This window comes from Neofelis nebulosa, chromosome 5 (genome assembly GCF_028018385.1).
Source record: "Neofelis nebulosa isolate mNeoNeb1 chromosome 5, mNeoNeb1.pri, whole genome shotgun sequence".
Lineage (NCBI taxonomy): Eukaryota > Metazoa > Chordata > Mammalia > Carnivora > Felidae > Neofelis > Neofelis nebulosa.
Window position 1 is genome coordinate 75657630 of NC_080786.1, and position 18247 is coordinate 75675876.

The following is an 18247-nucleotide window of genomic DNA, read 5'->3' on the forward strand; positions in this document are numbered from 1 at the left end:
CGGACCGCGAGATCGTGACCTGGCTGAAGTCGGACGCTTAACCGACTGCGCCACCCAGGCGCCCCAAACCATTAGCACTTCTGAACTGTTACTTGGTGGTCTAGAAGTACACTGATTTTTTTTTTTTTTTTTTTTTTTCTGTTCTGATTAGGATTTATTCAAGGGTATTTAGGTGTATTTTTGTCTATTACAATCTGCCATTTAATTATTTTTAGTTTGCTGTAACAAAATATATCACAGCTCTAAAAAATACTCTTTATTATTGAGATTCAGCAGTTTTGTTGCTTTGAAATCCTAGTCTCTTGACTCCTTTTCTCTCACTAAATGATGTTAATAGCACGGTTTTTAAAAGCTGTGCTGCCTAGGAACTGTAGAGTGAATCACATTATAACAGAGTACACTGTATTTTGTATCCAAGTAACAAGATACACAAAAATATTCCAGGCTTCAGTACTGGTCTGATAGCAAATATATGTAAGTGTTAATAATTTTACAGCATTCTATGCTACATTATACTCCTGTGTGGGAGCCATTTTACATACACATTTTAAAAAATCTTTATGTCTCTTACAGGAATGTTTTATTTAGAGCAGTTGATGAGTTTGTGTTAAAGCATTGTGAGACTAATTTTTTAAAAGTCAGATCTTACTTTTTATATGTTACTACCTATTCACCTTAATTTCTCATTTTCAGAGAACTTGCATTTTTAACTTTCAGTGTTAGGACCTTCACACAATTATTTATCACTTTCTAGTTTTTGTTTTGTTGACCCAGACCATGATAAGGAGCTTGGACTTCGTTTTATGGGTGTGGGGAGACTTTGAAGAATTTCAAGCATGATCCCTAAATAGATAAGGTTTAGAAAGATTAAAAGTTTAATTTGCTTGCTTTCATTTTTGCAGGGATCAAAAACATGTGATACAATGGTTTTTAATCATCCTGCTATCAAGAAATTTTTGGAATCACCATCTAGGTCATCCTCTCCTGCCAATCAGAGATCAGAAACACCATCAGCCAATCATTCAGAAAGTGATTCTTTATCTCAACACAATGACTTCTTATCTGACAAAGACAATAACAGCAATATGGATATAGAGGAAAGACTCTCAAACAACATGGAACAGAGACCAAGTCGAAATACTGGAAGGGTATAGTTGGATGGGTGGGAGGGAGTCAGAGGAGAAGGGATCTAGTATTTTCTAAGTATGTATTATTTCATTTTCTCTTCATAAGAACCCTAGGAAATAAGTCAATTATATCCCTTTTGGAGATGGGGAAGCCGTCTTGAAGAGGTTAAAGTTCTGTTTGCCCACAAGTATCAGAATTGAGAATTAAACTTAATTAAGCTGAGAATTAAACTGAATCAGAACTGTGTACTGCACAACTCCTAGATGCCATCCACATAGATATGAGAGAAACCTTGAGGAATTGGCAATTCTGTGACCTTGTCCAAAGTCTTTCCATTCTGTCATGTTTTATTTTCTTTTCAGCATTTTCCTTTGTGGAACTTTAACGCTTTAAAAACTGGGGGAAACTTGACAAATAATAAATAGAATTGAAAACCATTTATTCTTCTTTGATCCTGCCAGTTTCTTATTTGAGTTCCTGTATCAAACTGCTCTGAATTTCTCGGTATATATAATATTTGGCCTATAGAGCCCTTACTGGATGATTTTCTTAGCCAGGGGTTCTGTGGTAGAGGAAATCTCCAGGTTGCTTTTCACATACTCAGACATCAAGGATTTTATTTATTTATTTTTTCAATTTTTTTTTAACGTTTATTTATTTTTTGAGAGCCAGAGCATGAATGGGGGAGGGGCAGAGAGAGATAGGGACACAGAATCCGAAGCAGGCTCCAGGCTCTGAGCTGTCAGCACAGAGCCCGATCAATGCAGGGCTGGAACTCACAAACTGTGCGATCATGACCTGAGCTGAAGTTGGACACTTAACTGACTGAGCCACCCGGATGCCCCGGATTTGATTTATTTTTGATAAAAATCAAATTAAAATTTTCTGATTGTGAATCTGTATGTGTTCATTGTTGAAAAATTTACAGGAAAGTAAAAAAACAATAGAAAAGTCATTCATGATGCCACCACCCAAAAATGAAAACTCTTAATGTTTGGATTTACTTGTTTCTAACCACTATTATTTCTGAGCAAATACTGCATTTTTTTTTTTTGTGTGTGTGTGTGTGGTTTTTTTTTCCTAAGATTTTTTTTAATCTCTACACCCAATATGGGGCTTGAACTTACAACCCCAAGATCAAAAGTCATATACTCTACTGACTGAACCAGCTAAGCACCCCTTTTTGTTTGTTTTTGTTTGTTTGTTTTTATGTGTGTGTGTGTGTGTATTTTTTAATGTTTTATTTATTTTTGTGAGAGAGGGAGAGTGGGGGAGGGGCAGAGAAAGAGGGAGACAGAGGATCTGAAGCAGGCTCTGTGCTGACAGTAGTGAGCCCCATGTGGGGCTCGAACTCACAAACTATGAGATCAAGACCTCAGCCGAAGTCAGATGCTGTTTTTTGTTTCAATTAAAAATAATTTAGGTAATATTGGTCATAGGATTTAGAAACTTACCATCTTGTATGTAATATACATGCTCATGTTTATGTAACAAATATTTAGTGTTTACTACATATGTACCAGGCACTTCTCTGAGAACTGTACAAAACAATCATGTGACACAGGTACTGCTATCTTTATTTTTTATTATTTTTTTTAGATTTTCTTTTTTTAATGTTTATTCGTTTTTGAGAGACAGAGATAGAGCGCGAGTAGGGGAGGGGTAGAGTGAGAGGGAGACACAGAATCTGAAGCAGGCTCCAGGCTCTGTGACAGCAGTGAGCTCGATGTGGGGCTCGAACCTTGAGATCACAACCTGAGCCGAAGTCAGGCGCTTAGCTGACTGAGCCACCCAGGCGCCCCTGATTTTTATTTTTAAGTAATCTCTATACCCAATGTGGAGATCAAACTTACAACCCCAAGATTAAGAATCTTATTCTCTACTGACTGAGCCAGCCAGGCATCCCTGTTATCTTTATTTTATTAATGAGGAAATTTTGATAGAGAAGTAATTACACAAAATTTCACATCTGGTAAATGGGAAGAGTCAGGATTTAAACCCTGGCAGTCTATCTCTACAAAGTTTAAATTAATCATGTGTTATTTCTCATTGAAAAAATTTTGATTATACAAAAGGTTGAAAAGAAAGTAAATTCCATTGACCTTTCCCCGTTCCCATTTCCCAGGAGTAACCATTGTAATAGTTTCTTGTGTATCCTTCCATATCCTATTTGCATATACGAAGCAGAGGTGTGAACAAGCCTAAACTATGCGAAAGATCAAGTAAAACTACTCTTTAATGCTCTGAGAGGTACCACAAAGCCAGAGAATGTGGTAATTAAAAAAAAAATCTGAGTTACTCTATTCATACCTTCTGTGATTTTGTGGTTTCTGCCTGTTGGAAATTGTCCACATTGAAAGTAAACATTGATTGTGATTTCTTTCAGGACATTGCTAGTATTACTGGCTCTCATAAAACAGAGCAGCGGAATGCTGATCTTACAGGAGATGAGACTTCACGTCTTTTTGTAAAGAAAACAATAGTAGTGGGCAATGTGTCCAAGTAAGTATCCAATTGAATTCTCCCATTTTCAGCTGTCCATTTATGTTAATACTCTTGCATACTTTTATTATTATAGTATTACTGTAGGAAGAGGCCTTAAGGATTTTTTTTCCCCCAAACTCTTTGTTGTTTTAAAAGTAAACTGAGTCTAAAGACTTGAAACTCTTGCTTCAGGGTGTCTGTTAATCTTTGACATAGAGTAAAATTGTGCTTGGTAAAAATTTCTAAGACATGAGCTTTTTTTTTTTTTTTTTTTTTAATTTTAATTTTTATTTTTTAATGTTTATTTATTTTTGAGACAGAGAGAGACAGAGCATGAATGGGGGAGGGTCAGAGAGAGGGAGACACAGAATCGGAAGCAGGCTCCAGGCTCTGAGCCATCAGCCCAGAGCCTGACGCGGGGCTTGAACTCACGAACCGTGAGATCGTGACCTGAGCTGAAGTCGGATGCTCAACCGACTGAGCCACCCAGGCGCCCCAAGACATGAGCTTTTATACAAATGGAGTGTTATTTTTTTTTAAGATTTTATTTCTAAGTAATCTCTACACCCAACGTGGGGCTCAAACTCACAACCCCAAGATTAAGAGTCGTGTGCTTCATCACCTGAACCAACCAGGCACCCCATATACAAATGGTGTATTTTATCAAGTTTGTTAGTATGGATAAATTGGAAGAAGTTTTGACTTTTTCTGATCTATGAACTAGTTCTATTTTCAGGGGCCTTAGCTAATTGCTAAAAATATTTGTTGCCCAAATTGAAGTCTTTTAAATTTTTAACAAAAAATTGCAGAGCATGTCTTGAAGACAGAATTTCTCCAAGCTGAGGGGCTAGCTCTTTAACTATGATTATGGTTATATATATGATTATATGTTATATATACTTATATATATGATTATATAAGTATCTCAAGGTGTCTTGTGGGAACACCATCATTTTTGCCAAATATCTAGGAATGGATAGACATAAATCTTCAAATAGTGTAAGAATGTTATTTCCTCACAAAGTCTTTATTTGCCCTTCTCCTCCCTCATGAAATATATTTTCCCTATGCTCTCTTGTCATCTTTATCATATAATCATTTTCTGTTTTTATATAATTTTCCCAAATCAGACTGGAATCTCTTTAGGGTAGAAAGTATGTCTTGTTTGTTTTGTACCTTATAGCAGTTGATTTTCAGTAAATATTTGATTGTTGAATAAGTTGATATATTTATGAAAATTGTAATTAGATTCAGTTATTGAAAATAAAGGATTCAGGCAGACAATAATTATTTTGGGGGGGAAAATCAGATTGGGGGAGAAGTCTTCCAAGCCCCAGTTAATGGATCACAAATAACAAACAAGTACATTAAAGAGTCTCAGGATAATAAAAACAAAGATTTCTAATGGTCTGTGTGATAGTATTTAAATGGAAGCATAAAGGGGCACCTTGGTTGAATGTCCAACTCTTGATTTTGACTCAGGTCATCATCCCAGGGTGGTGGGTTGAGCCCTGCATTGGGCTCCGCACTGAGCGTGGAGCCTGCTTAGGGTTCTCTTTTTCTATCTTCCCTCCCCCTACCTCCTGCCCCTCTCCCGAACTCACTCTCAATAAATAAATTAAATAAATAAATGGAAGCATAAAATATGATTAAGGCAATTGGATTTCTGTTTTATAGATGATATTAGAGTGGGTATGCATTTAGGTAAGGGAACTGATACACCATGTGAAGTGTTAAGAGTTGGGGCTTAACAATAGTACAAGACCAGTCAGCTCAGAAAAGTCCAAAACTGGAAATCTAGATAGACCCACCATTCCACAAGAAGACTGGGAGAAACAGTCATTGACATTTCAGACAAGTACATTTAATTTGTATGTTTTTGGGTCTTTTGAAGACCAGCTAGAACTAAAATACTGGTTAACTATGGTTAATTATGGTAGAGAGGGAATGGTTGACATGAGAGTTGTAAAGTCCTTGTTTGTTGTGGAAGAGGGAAAAATTATTGATTTATTTTAGACTTGTTAAGAATGCTTGTTAATCTGAGATAATAACTAAAAGAATAGACATATGTTTTTATTTTATTTATTTTTTAAGGTTTATTTTTGTGAGAGATAGAGCAGGGGAGGGACAGAGAGAGAGGGAGACAGAGGATTCAAAGCAGGCTCTGTATCAGCAGCAGAGAGCCCAGTGTGGGGCTTGAACTCATGAACTGCAAGATCATGACCTGAGCTGAAGTCTGATGCTTAACGGACTGAGCCATATATATATATATATATATATAATTTTTTTTTTTTAAAGTAGACTTCATGCCCAGCATGTGAGCCCAACATGTAGCTTGAACTCATGACCCTGAGATCAAGGCCTCAGCTGACATCAAGAGTTGGATGCTTAAGGGCGCCTGGGTGACTCAGTTGATTGAGTGACTGACTTTGGCTCAAGTCATGATCTCGTGGTTTGTGAGTTCGAGCCCTGCATTGGGGTCTGTGCTGACAGCTTGCTCAGAGCCTGGAGCCTGTTCTGGATTCTGTCTCCCTTTCTCTCTGCCCCTCCCTCCCTCACACTCTGTCTCTGTCTCTCTGAAAAATTAGAAAAAAAAAAAAATTTAAAGGTTGGACGCTTAACTGACTGAGCCACCCAGGCTCCCCTAGAGATTTAAACTTTAAAAGTAGTAAGAGGAAGGTGGGGAAATTGAATGAAAAAAGGGGGAAAAAAAAACCCTGATTCCATAAGAAGGCAAGCAGGGACAGGAGGAGGGATTTGATGAAGAGAAAAAAACAAGACAAATAGTGTAAAATACTCTAGTAACAACAAATCTAAACATATCAATTATAAAAAATGCCTAGGGATTGTTATCTAGTTAATAGATACTGTATTGATATAAAATCATCTAAAATTCAGTTCTCTGTTGTTTATCAGTTACACACCTAAATACAGAAAAATTGAAAGTAAGCAAATAAGTGAGATTTAGCTGGCAGATACTAACCAAAAGAAAACTAGTGTAGCATATTAATATCAGGGAGAATAGAATTTAAGACTAAAAGTATTCATAAAGGTAAAGAGTTATTCTATAATGTTAAAAAGTTCTATTCAACAGGGTGATATTAAATAACAGTGTACTAGACAATAGTCTTAAAGTATCTAAACCAAAACTGAATCACAGAAGTTTCTAAATGCACTAGTATACTGCGAGATTTTATGCACCTTCTCAGTAATTGGTAGATCAAGCAAAATATCTATATGAATAGAAAAGATTTGAACATCAGTTAACAAAGCTTGATCTGATATACACACATAGACTATTACATGTAATAGTTGAAACATCTTTAAGCATAAGGAACATTTATGAAAATGACCACATAATAAGCCATAAAGCAAGCTCTAACAAATATTGAAGGACTTGTATCATACAGACTGTTTTTGTTTTTTGTTTTTTTTTAAGATTTATTTTTAACCAATCTCTACACCCGGCATGGGGCTTGAGCCCAACCCTGAGATCAAGAGTCAGGCTCCACTGACTGAGCCAACCAGGTGCCCCCAGACTACTGTTTTTGATCACTGTTACAGTAAAGTTAGAAATCAGTGACAGTAGGGCGCCTGGGTGGCTCAATTGAGCCTTCGGCTCAGGTCATGATCTTGTGGTTCATGGGTTTGAGCCCCACATCAGGCTCTGTGCTGACAGCTCAGAGTCTGGATACTTGTCTCTGTCTCTTTCTACCCCCCCTCATTGTGTTCTGTCTCTCTTTCTCTCAAAAATAAATGTTGAAAAAGAAAAAAATCAATGATAGTAGGATAACTAGAAAATTTTATGTCTAGAAATTTAAACCACTTCCAAACAATTCATAAGTCAATGAAAAAATCACATTAAAATATTCACAACTAAATACTCAAATAAGAACTTGTAGGATAACACTGAAGGAATATTTAAAGAGAAATGTATAGTCTTAGATGTCTGCAGTAGAGGAAAAGCTTAAAATTAATGAACTAACCATCTCAATTAGAATGATGCAAAGAAATTAGAAAAAAATAAAAATAAAAACAAAACCCTGTATACACAAACTTGGTGAAATTAAGGAAAAAAGACATAGCTACAAATGATGTACTGTGAGGTAAGAAATAATGCCAACATCTTTATGCCGGTACATTTAAAAATTTAGGTGAAATGGAGAGTTCCTAGAAAAATACTGTTTATGACTCAAGAAAGGAAAAACTTTGAATAGTCTTACAACTACTAAGTAACTTTAATTACTGATTTTTAAAACATTCCGATCACAAAACCAAACCAAACTACTAGGCTTAGATTGCTTTACAGGCTGAGTGAACACATAATTTCAGTTGTATACAAAGTCTTCTGGAGAGGGCACCTGGCTGGCTTAGTTGGTAGAGCATGCAATTTTTGAACTTGGGGTTGTGAGTTCCAGCCCCACGTTGGGTATAGAGATTGCTTAAAAAAAAAAAAAAAAGTAACCAGAAAGCCCCCCAAAATCTTCTGAGGATAAAGAGACAACACTTAATCAGGCTATCTTATGAGGATAGCCTAACTTTTTTTTTTTTTTTTAATTTTTTTTTTTTCCCAACGTTTTTTATTTATTTTTGGGAGAGAGACAGACAGAACATGAACGGGGGAGGGGCAGAGAGAGGGAGACACAGAATCGGAAACAGGCTCCAGGCTCCGAGCCATCAGCCCAGAGCCCGACGCGGGGCTCGAACTCACAGACCGCGAGATCGTGACCTGGCTGAAGTCGGACGCTTAACCGACTGCGCCACCCAGGCGCCCCGAGGATAGCCTAACTTTTTAAATAAAGCCAAACAGTTCACGAGAAAAAGAAAATTATAGGACATTCACAGTTGTGAATAGAAGTGCATAAATACTGAACAAAATCATAAACTGAATTCAGTAAATACAGAAATGATAATACTTCATGATCAAGAAATGCAAGTTTGGATTAACATTAGAAATCAATATAACTTAGCCCGCTGCATTATTAAGGATAACCACGGGCACAGATAAATGTATAGAAGGCTGTGACTGGGGTGCCTGGGTAGCTCAGTTGGTTGAGCGTCCAACTCTTGATTTCAGCTCAGGTCATAGTCCCAGGGTTGTTGGATTTAGCCCTACATCGAGCTCCACACTGAGCATGGGGGATCCTTGGGATTCTTTCTCTCCCTCTGTCCCTCTTCCCTGCTCATGCTTGTGTGTGCGTGCTTGCTCTCTCTCGCTCGCTCTCTCTCTCTCTCAAAAAAAAAAAAGGCCATGACAATATTTTCTGACAATGTAATAAGGCCTCATGAAATAAAGGGAGGGCTAAAGATACTAGTTTTACCATGGTCAGGACTTAAGGGGATGGTGTATTTTGGCTTTTCTTAATTTATTTCTTAAAACTTTATTTTGAGAGAAAGAAAAGTGTGAAAGAAGGAGAGAGGCAGAGAGAAGAGAGAATCCCAAGCAGGTTCTGCACTCTCAGCACAGAGTCCAACATGGGACTCAAACCCACCAATGGGAGATCATGACCTGAGCCGAAACCAAGAGTTGGGTGCTTAACCGACTAAGCCACATAGGCACCCCTGTTTTGTCTTTTAAAAGGCAAGAGACCAGTTGCAAACTTTGTGGCAGCAATGAAGAGTTCAGAGTTGTAGCACTCTGAAACCTAAATGAAATCAGCCCAAAAGCTAGAGAGACCCTAGCCCGGGAATAAAATATGCCAGTTTATTTCTACCTCATTTCTACCTCCACTTGGAAAGGCAAAATTGATTTTTTTTTAATTGGATGATGATAATCAGAAAATAAAACGAACTTTAAGGGCATGCTCCTTAGAAACCAGAATAAATAAATAAATACTTTTAAAAGATTAACAGCAAAAGATTCACTTTGATTGGTTAGGGGATAGAGCTATTAAATCTTTCTAGAATTAAAAATTTTTTAAGTTAAAATATTTTTTAGGGGAGTGGGAGGTATATGCTTCCAGTTATGGAATGAATAGTCATGGGGATGAAAGGTACAGTGTAGGGAATGTAGTCAGTGGTATTGTAATAGTGTTGTATGATGACAGATGTAGTGAGCATAGCCTAATGTATAGAGGTGTTGAATCACTCACTGTGTAGTATACTGAGACTAATGTAACATGTCAGCTATACTTCAATAAAAAAAATGGTCTCAGCCTTATTGACCTATAATTGACAAAATTATATTTAAAGTGTACATTATAATTTGATATAAGTATACATTTTGAAGGGATTCCTGCCATCAAGTTGATTAACATATCCAGTATCACCTCATGTTTACTTTTTAAATTTTTTTAGCATTTATTTATTTTTGAGAGAGGGAGAGCAAGTGTGAGTGGGGGCTGAGCAGAGAGAGGGAGACAGAGGATCCAAACACAGAGCCCAACGTAGGTCTCAAACTCACAACTATGAGATCATGAACTGAAATCAAGAGTTGGCTGCTTAACCGACTGAGCCACCCAGGTGCCCCATTTTTTTTTTTTTTTTAAGATTTTATTTTATTTTTTTATTATTTAAAAAAAAATTTTTTTTTCAACGTTTTTTATTTATTTTTGGGACAGAGAGAGACAGAGCATGAACGGGGGAGGGGCAGAGAGAGAGGGAGACACAGAATCGGAAACAGGCTCCAGGCTCCGAGCCATCAGCCCAGAGCCTGACGCGGGGCTCGAACTCACGGACCGCGAGATCGTGACCTGGCTGAAGTCGGACGCTCAACCGACTGCGCCACCCAGGCGCCCCTTAAGATTTTATTTTTAATCTCTACACCCAATGTGGGGCTTGAACTCACAACCTCAAAGAGTCACATGCTCCACTGACTGAGCCAGCCAGGCGCCCCATCACCTCACATACTTATCTTTTTTTTTTGGGGAGTGTGAGAACATTTAAGTTCTTTTCGCTCAGCAAATTCTATAATGTTATCTACCGTAGTTACTATGTTATACATTAGATCTTCAGATCTTATTCATCTCAAAGCTGAAAGTTTGTACCCTTTTACCAAACTTTATGTATTTCCTCTACCACTAGCCTCTGGTAATCATATTTCTGTTCTGTTTTCATGAGCTTGACTTTTTTAGATTTCATGTATAAGTGATACTGTGTAGTATTTGTCTTTCTCCATGTTAGTATTTGTTTGGCTTATTTCACTTAGCATAATGCCCTCCAGATCCATCCATGTTCTCACAGATGTCAGAATTCCCTTCTTTCTCATGGCCGAATAATATTCCCTTACACACACACACACACACACACACACACACACTCTCAGTTGACCCTTTAACATTCTTGAGCAATGTGAGGGTTAGGGGCATCAACCTCCCACACAGATGAAAATGCACATAAAACTTTTCACTCCTCAAAAGTAACTACTAGTAGACTGCCGTTGCCTGGAAGCCTTATCGGTGACATAAACGATTGATTAGCACATATCTTGCATGTTACGAGTAATAGAGAAATAAAATAGAGAAAAGAAAATATTAAGAAAATCGTAAGGGGTGCCTGGCTGGCTCAGTCAGTAGAACATGAGATTCTTGATCTCAGGGTCATGAGTTTAATCCTCATGTTGGATGCAGAGCTTACTTTAAAAGAAAAAATAAAAAGTCATAAGAGAAAATACACTTACGGTATTGTAAAAAATGACATGTAAGTGGACCTGCACAGTTCAAAGCCATGTTGTGCAAGGATTAACTGTATGTATATGTGTATACATCTTTGTCCATTCACATCTTTATTCAATCATATGTTAACGGACATGTATGTTTCCATATCTTGGCTATTGTAAATAATGCTGCTGTGAACATGGGAATGCAAATAGCACTTTGATAACCCATTTTCATTGTCTTTGCATATATACACAGCAATGTGGCAGTTTTTAAAATTTTTTTGAGGAACCTTCATATTGTTTTCCATAGTAGCTGTACCAATTTATGTTCCCACCAATAATGCACAAAGATTCCCTTTTCTCCATGTTCTTGCTAACACTTGCTATCTCATATTTTTGATGATAGCCATTCTAACAGGTATAAGGTGATAACTCATTTTAATGTGCATTTTTCTCATGATTAGTGATGTTGACCACCTGTTTATGTACCTGTTGACCATTTGTATGTTTTGTTTGGAAAAACGTGTATTTAGTTCCTCTGCCCATTTTTAAATAGATTTTTGTGACTTTTTTTTCTATTCAATTGTGTGTGAGTTCTTTATATATTTTCAGTATTAACCTTTTGTCAGATAAATGATTTGCAAATATTTTTTCTCATTCCTCATTTGCCTTTTCATTTTGCTGGTGGTGTCCTTACCTGTGCAGAAACTTGTTTATTTGCTTTTGTTGCCTGTGCTTTCAGTGTCAGATCCAAAAAATCATTTCCCAGACCTGTCATGGAGCTTGCCCCTGTAACCTTTCTTCTTACCCTTAAAAGTTTTCTTCTAGGAGTTTTATGGTTTCGGGTCTTTTTTTTTTTTTTTTTTTTTTTTTTAAATGGTTTCAGGTCCTAAATTTAAGTCATACATCTGTTTTGAGTTGATTTTTATATGTGGTATAGGATAGGGGTCTAGTTTCATTCTTTTGTATGTAGTTGTCCCGTTTTCCCAACACCATTTATTAAAGAGACTGTCCTTTCCCTATTGTATATCTTAGCGCCTTTGTCATAAATTAATTGACCATATATGCATGCGCTTATTTCTGTGCTCTCTTCTAGTCCATTTATCTATGTGTCTGTTTTTATGCCAAACCATAGTGTTTTATTACTATAACTTTTTAATATAGTTTGAAACCGGGAAGTATGATGCCTTCTTCTTTTTTTTTTAATCAGAAAAGAGACTATTTGGGGGTCTTTTATGATTCCATACAGATTTTAGGATTGTTTTTTCTATTTCTGTGAAGAATACTGTTGGGATTTTGATAGAGATTTCATTGAATCTGTAAGATTGCTTTGGGTAGTATGAACATTTTAACAATATTCTTCCAGTCCATGTGCATAGAGTATCTTTTTATTTATTTGTCTTCAGTTGTTTTCATCAGTGTCTTGTAGTTTTCAGTGTACAGGCCTTTCATCTTAGTTAAATTTATTGCTAAGTATTTTATTGTTTTTGATGCAATTATAAATGGGATTATTTTCTTAATTCTCTTATAGTTTGTTGTTAGTGTATAGAGACACAATTGACTTTCTATGTCGACTTTATATCCTACAAACTTACTGAATTTATTACTTTTAGCAGTTTTTAGGTGGAGTCTTTAGGGTTTTCTGTATTTAATATCCCATTCAGATAGAGACAGTTTTACTTCTTCTTTTGCATTCTGAATACTTTTTATTTCTTTTTCTTGCCTAATTGCTCTGGCTAGAACTTCCAGTACTATGTTGAATAAAAGTTGTGAGAGTAGGTATCTTTGTCTTGTCCTTGATTTTAGTTAGAGTAAGAGCTTTTAATTTTTCACCATTGTGATGTTAGCTGTGGGCTTGTCATATGTGGCCTTTATTGGAGGTATGTCCCCTCTATACCCAGTTTGTTGAGAGTTTTTTCAAGAATAGCTGTTGAATTTTGTCAAGTGCTTCCTCTGTATCTGTTGAGATGATCATAGGATTTTTATCTTTCATTTTGTTAATGTAGTTTATCACACTGATTGATCTGCAGATGTTGCATCCCTGGAATAAATACCACTTGATCGTGGTGTATGATCTTTTAATGTACTGTTGAATTCTGTTTGCTAATATTTTGTTCAGGATGTTTTCATCTATGTTTATCAGGGATATTGGCCTGTAATTTCTTGTAGTGTTGTCTGTGTTTGGTATCAGGGTAATGCTAACTTTGTAAGATGAATTTGTAAGTGTCCCCTCTTCTTGTATTTTTTTGGAAAAGTTTGAGAAGGATTGGTGTCAATTCTTCAAATATTTGGTAGAAGTCACCCTTTAAGTCATCTGATCCTGGAATTTTCTTTGTTGGGAGGTTTCTGATTACTGATTTCAGTCTCCTTACTAGTAATTGTTTTATTCAGATTTTCTATTTCTTTATGCTTCAGTCTTGGTAGCATGTATGTTTCTAGGAATTTATCCATTTCTTCTAGGTTGTCCAGTTTGTTGGTATTTAATTGTTCATAGTTTTTTTTAAAAAAACATTTTGTTTATTTTTAAGATTTTATTAAAAAATTTTTTTTAATGTTTATTTTTGAGAGAGAGAGAGAGAGAGAGACAAAGTACAAGTGGGGGAGGGGCAGAGAGAGAATGAGACACAGAATTTGAAGCAGGCTCCAGGCTCTGAGCTGTCAGCACAGAGCCCAATGTGGGGCTTGAACTGACAAGCCGTGATCTCATGACCTGAGCCAAAGTTGGACCAACCTACCGAGCCACCCAGGCGTGCCCCTTAAGATTTTATTTTTAAATAATTTCTACGTGCAATGTGGGGCTCAAACTCACAACCCCAAGATCAAGAGTTGTATGCTCTACCAACTGAGCCAGCCAGGTGCCCATATAGTTGTTCATAGTTTTATGATCCTTTGTATTTGTGTGGTATTAGTTGTTTGTGTTTTTTTTTTTTAAGTTTATTTTTTTGAGAGAGCTCACAAGCAGGGGAGAGCCAGAGAGAGAATCCCAAGCAGGTTCCACACTGCCAGCACAGAGCCTGACATGGGACTCAAACTCGCGAACTGTGAGATCGTGACCTTAGCAAAACCAAGAGTCAGACACTTAACTGACTGAGCCATCCACGAGTTGTGTGCTGTTAGTTGTAACATCTCCTCTTTATTTATAATTTTATTTGAGTCCTTTCTCTTTTTTCTTGGTAAGTCTAGCCAAAGGTTTGTCTATTTTGTTTACCTTTAAAAAAAAAATAGCTCTTTTTGTCTCCATTTCTTCTGTTTCCCCTCTCATCTTTATTATTTCCTTCTTTCTATTAACTTTGAGCTTTGTTCATTCTTTTGAGATCTTTCTTAATGTAGGCATTTATTGCTATAAATCTCCTTAAAACCTGCTGTATCCCTTAGGTTTTGATATGTTGTATTTCCATTTTCAGTTAAGATATTTTTTGATTTCTCTTGGATTTCTTCTTTGACTCATTGATTGTTCAGTAGCATGTTCTTTAATCTCCGTATATTTATGAATTCCCAGTTGTTTTCTTATAATTGATTTTTAATCTTGTTTTAAGTAGGAGTTAAATGTTTTGCTAGGTTTTTGAAGGAAAAAAGAATTCAGGCTTCTTTCTTTTTTCTCCTCCAGGTACATACCTCCTGATAAGAGAGAAGAAAATGACCAGTCAACCCACAAGTGGATGGTATATGTCCGAGGGTCTCGTAGAGAACCCAGCATTAATCATTTTGTCAAGAAAGTTTGGTTCTTTCTTCATCCCAGCTATAAACCAAATGACCTTGTGGAAGTTAGGTAAGCACAATTAAGTTATTTAATTTAGGAATTACAGATTTACTGATGTGGAAGAAAAGTGTTTTTACTTGAGAAAATTCCCTTTAATTATTATTAATAATTTACTTAGTTTTGGCTTTTAGTCACAATGTAGTTTTAATTGTGGTTCCTTCATGCAGATTATTGTCTCTCTGTAAAGGCACTATTTCCTCCTGTCAGAATTACATTAGTGGATTCTCCTCCCTTCTGGAAATAGCTGAACTTATTTATGTAGATACAGATGAAATGTAAAAGTTTCCTGTTTTTTATATCATAATATAATAGAATTAAACATAGGATTCTAACATTACAGAAATGTTTAATTTTCAAAGTTCCCATGATTTCAGCCTCTCAGAAGTAACCCCAGTGATATTTTTCCTACATATATTAACCTAGTACAGTTTGTTATTGTTGGTATTATTATTTCACGAAGATGGATTGATTTTATATGTATACTATTCTGAAATTTGTTTCATTTAGGTATTCTTTACATTTTTATGTGATGTTGCATATCACATATACATTCATTGTGTGAATGTATTGTAGAAGTGGTTTTGGTTTATTATCAGTGAAATTTATATCCTTATCTCTCTTCAGAACTTCTCTCCACTCCTGACTCTTAAACAGAACATGGCTGGGGCGCCTGGGTGGCTCAATCCATTGGGCATCCAACTTCGGCTCAGGTCATGACCTCACAGTTCAGGAGTTCAAGCCCTGCATCAGGCTCTGTGCTGACAGCTCGGAGCCTGGAGCCTGCTTCGGATTCTGTCTCTCTCTACCTGCCCCTCCCCCATCTTGCTCTCTGTCTCTCAAAAAAAAAATTAAACTAAATAAATAGAACATGGCTCTCTCCTAAGAACACTGCTTCTGAGAACAACTTTCAAACAACAGTTGTTTTTTCTCTCTTATACCATGTACCACTAGGTCCAGGGGTGGGGTGTGTGTCTTTCTTGCACATATTTGTGGCTTCTAGATCATCTTTTCCCCTTTTCTGCCTAAAAGCCCTCAGCTCCTTTGGAGCATTGTATCGTCCTCCTTGTTGCAGACATCTACTAATTTCCCAGTTACTCCCCTCTTTCAAAGACAGTTTTAGCCAATGTCCTGATGTTTCCTGTTGATGTCATTCTCAAGGACTTTGACGTGGAAGTAGACAGCTCACCCAGAACCCTAATTTCTAAGTTCATTGATTTCCTCACTTTTTAAATTTTTTTTTTTTTTTCAACATTTTTTATTTATTTTTGGGACAGAGAGAGACAGAGCATGAACGGGGGAGGGGCAGAGAGAGAGGGAGACACAGAATCGGAAACAGGCTCCAGGCTCCGAGCCATCAGCCCAGAGCCTGACGCGGGGCTCGAACTCACGGACCGCGAGATCGTGACCTGGCTGAAGTCGGACGCTTAACCGACTGCGCCACCCAGGCGCCCCTGATTTCCTCACTTTTTAAATGAGGTTATTATGATACTGGTATACTGTAGAATATAGGCTGAGTAAGGAGAGAAGGAAATTATATAAAGAGCAGTGAGAGGTAGTGAAAATTGGTATGGGTAAGAAGTGGAATTCCCAGTGGGTTCAAAAAATAGTTGGATTAGGAATGGAGCTGGAAAGATAGGAATTGATAGATGGTCAGAAGGGAAAATACTTGGAAATGGGATTTTTATTTTCTTCATATGGATGATAGTTGTCCCAGTATCAATGATCCATCTTTTCCTTACATTTTTTTAAAGATTTTATTATTTTTAAAAAGTTTATTTTGAGAGAGAGCAAGAACATGAGTGGGGGAGGGGCAGGGAGAGGAAGAATCCCAAACAGACTCCACGTTGTCAGCACAGAGCCCGATGCAGGGCTCAATCCCATGGATTGTGAGATCACAACCTGACCCAAAATCAGGAGTCGGACATTTAACCGACTGAGCCACCCAGGCACCCCAGCATGTATCCTGGATTTAATTGTACCTCTCCATGTTCTTTACATGGATCTTAAGATGTTTTTCACATCAGGTGTCTAAAGTAATTTGATGAGTAGGGGAGACTCTTGGGGTTAATCTTCCCTGTAGCTCATAAGCAAATGTGTGTTTCTCATGTACTCTGAATTTGCTCATCACAGTACATTACTTGTAGATTCTGCTAAGAAGCATCTTTTTGACATTTGGTTCAGTTACCACGACCATCCTTAGCCAGCTTCCTAAAGGCTCTGATAGTAAACTTTGCTTTTAGGTACAAGATAGTCACTAAATGCATTCTAGGTCCAGGACTTGATGCAGGGATTGCAAAGATGAAGAACATATGGTTCCTTCCTTTGAGAAGTTTAGTAGAGTATTCTGGTCCTAGTACATGAGTGACTAAAGTTTGTTGTATCTGTTTCATTTAGCTTGAATATAGGAGCTCTCTAGAGCTACACTGTCTAATATTATGACGCACATAAGTAATTTAAAATTTTCTAATTGCCACATTGAAAAGTAAAAACCAAAAAAGTGAAACCAGGTCATTTCACATGGTAATTCAGTCTTAGGCTGTTTTATTAGAGGTAAAGCAGACTTGCTCTACCCTGCATTCTGACAATATCTAGCCATGGTGTTATGCCTCTGGGAGGAGAGTCGTCTGAACAGTAAGGAGATCTCACACCACAGGGATGTGGACAACTAGCGGTTAAAGTGTGGGCCCTGGAGTTTGTTGCCTGAGTTTGAATCTCAGCTCTACTGCATATTTGCTGTGTGACCTTGGGGAAGTTAGTTATTCAACCTCACTGTGTCTCAGAAGGGACATTTCGTAGTGTGATTGTGAAGATTAGATAAGTTAATAGATATGAAGGGCTTAAAACAGTGATTGGGTCATAGTAAATATTTAAGTGTCTGCTGCTGTTGCAGGGAATAGAATGTGTTCATCTTTTTTTTTTCTTTTTTTTTTTTTTTTACTTTATTTTTGGGACAGAGAGAGACAGAGCATGAACGGGGGAGGGGCAGAGAGAGAGGGAGACACAGAATCGGAAACAGGCTCCAGGCTCCGAGCCATCAGCCCAGAGCCTGACGCGGGGCTCGAACTCACGGACCGCGAGATCGTGACCTGGCTGAAGTCAGACGCTTAACCGACTGCGCCACCCAGGCGCCCCTAGAATGTGTTCATCTTAAAAAGAGAAACTTAGGGGATGTTTTAGGTTTTTTGAAGGTCATGTGGAGGAAGAATTTGTGATTGCAAAAGGCATATAGTAGATCTAACATGTAGGAGAAAGGTGAAATATTTTTATAATGGAACTGT

The 18247-nt window shown here is 37.2% G+C and overlaps 1 protein-coding gene across 3 annotated transcripts in view; it reads left to right on the forward strand.

Moving 5' to 3' along the window:
• The window catches only part of YEATS2 (YEATS domain containing 2), a 111493-nt gene that overhangs the window by 24201 nt on the left and 69045 nt on the right, over nt 1-18247 (forward strand). For all 3 annotated transcript variants that reach the window (XM_058730638.1, XM_058730639.1, XM_058730640.1), the window contains exons 5-7: nt 903-1148; nt 3515-3630; nt 14817-14978. In XM_058730638.1, coding sequence (XP_058586621.1) covers nt 903-1148; nt 3515-3630; nt 14817-14978 — 524 coding nt within the window. The remainder of the gene's footprint in view (nt 1-902; nt 1149-3514; nt 3631-14816; nt 14979-18247) is intronic.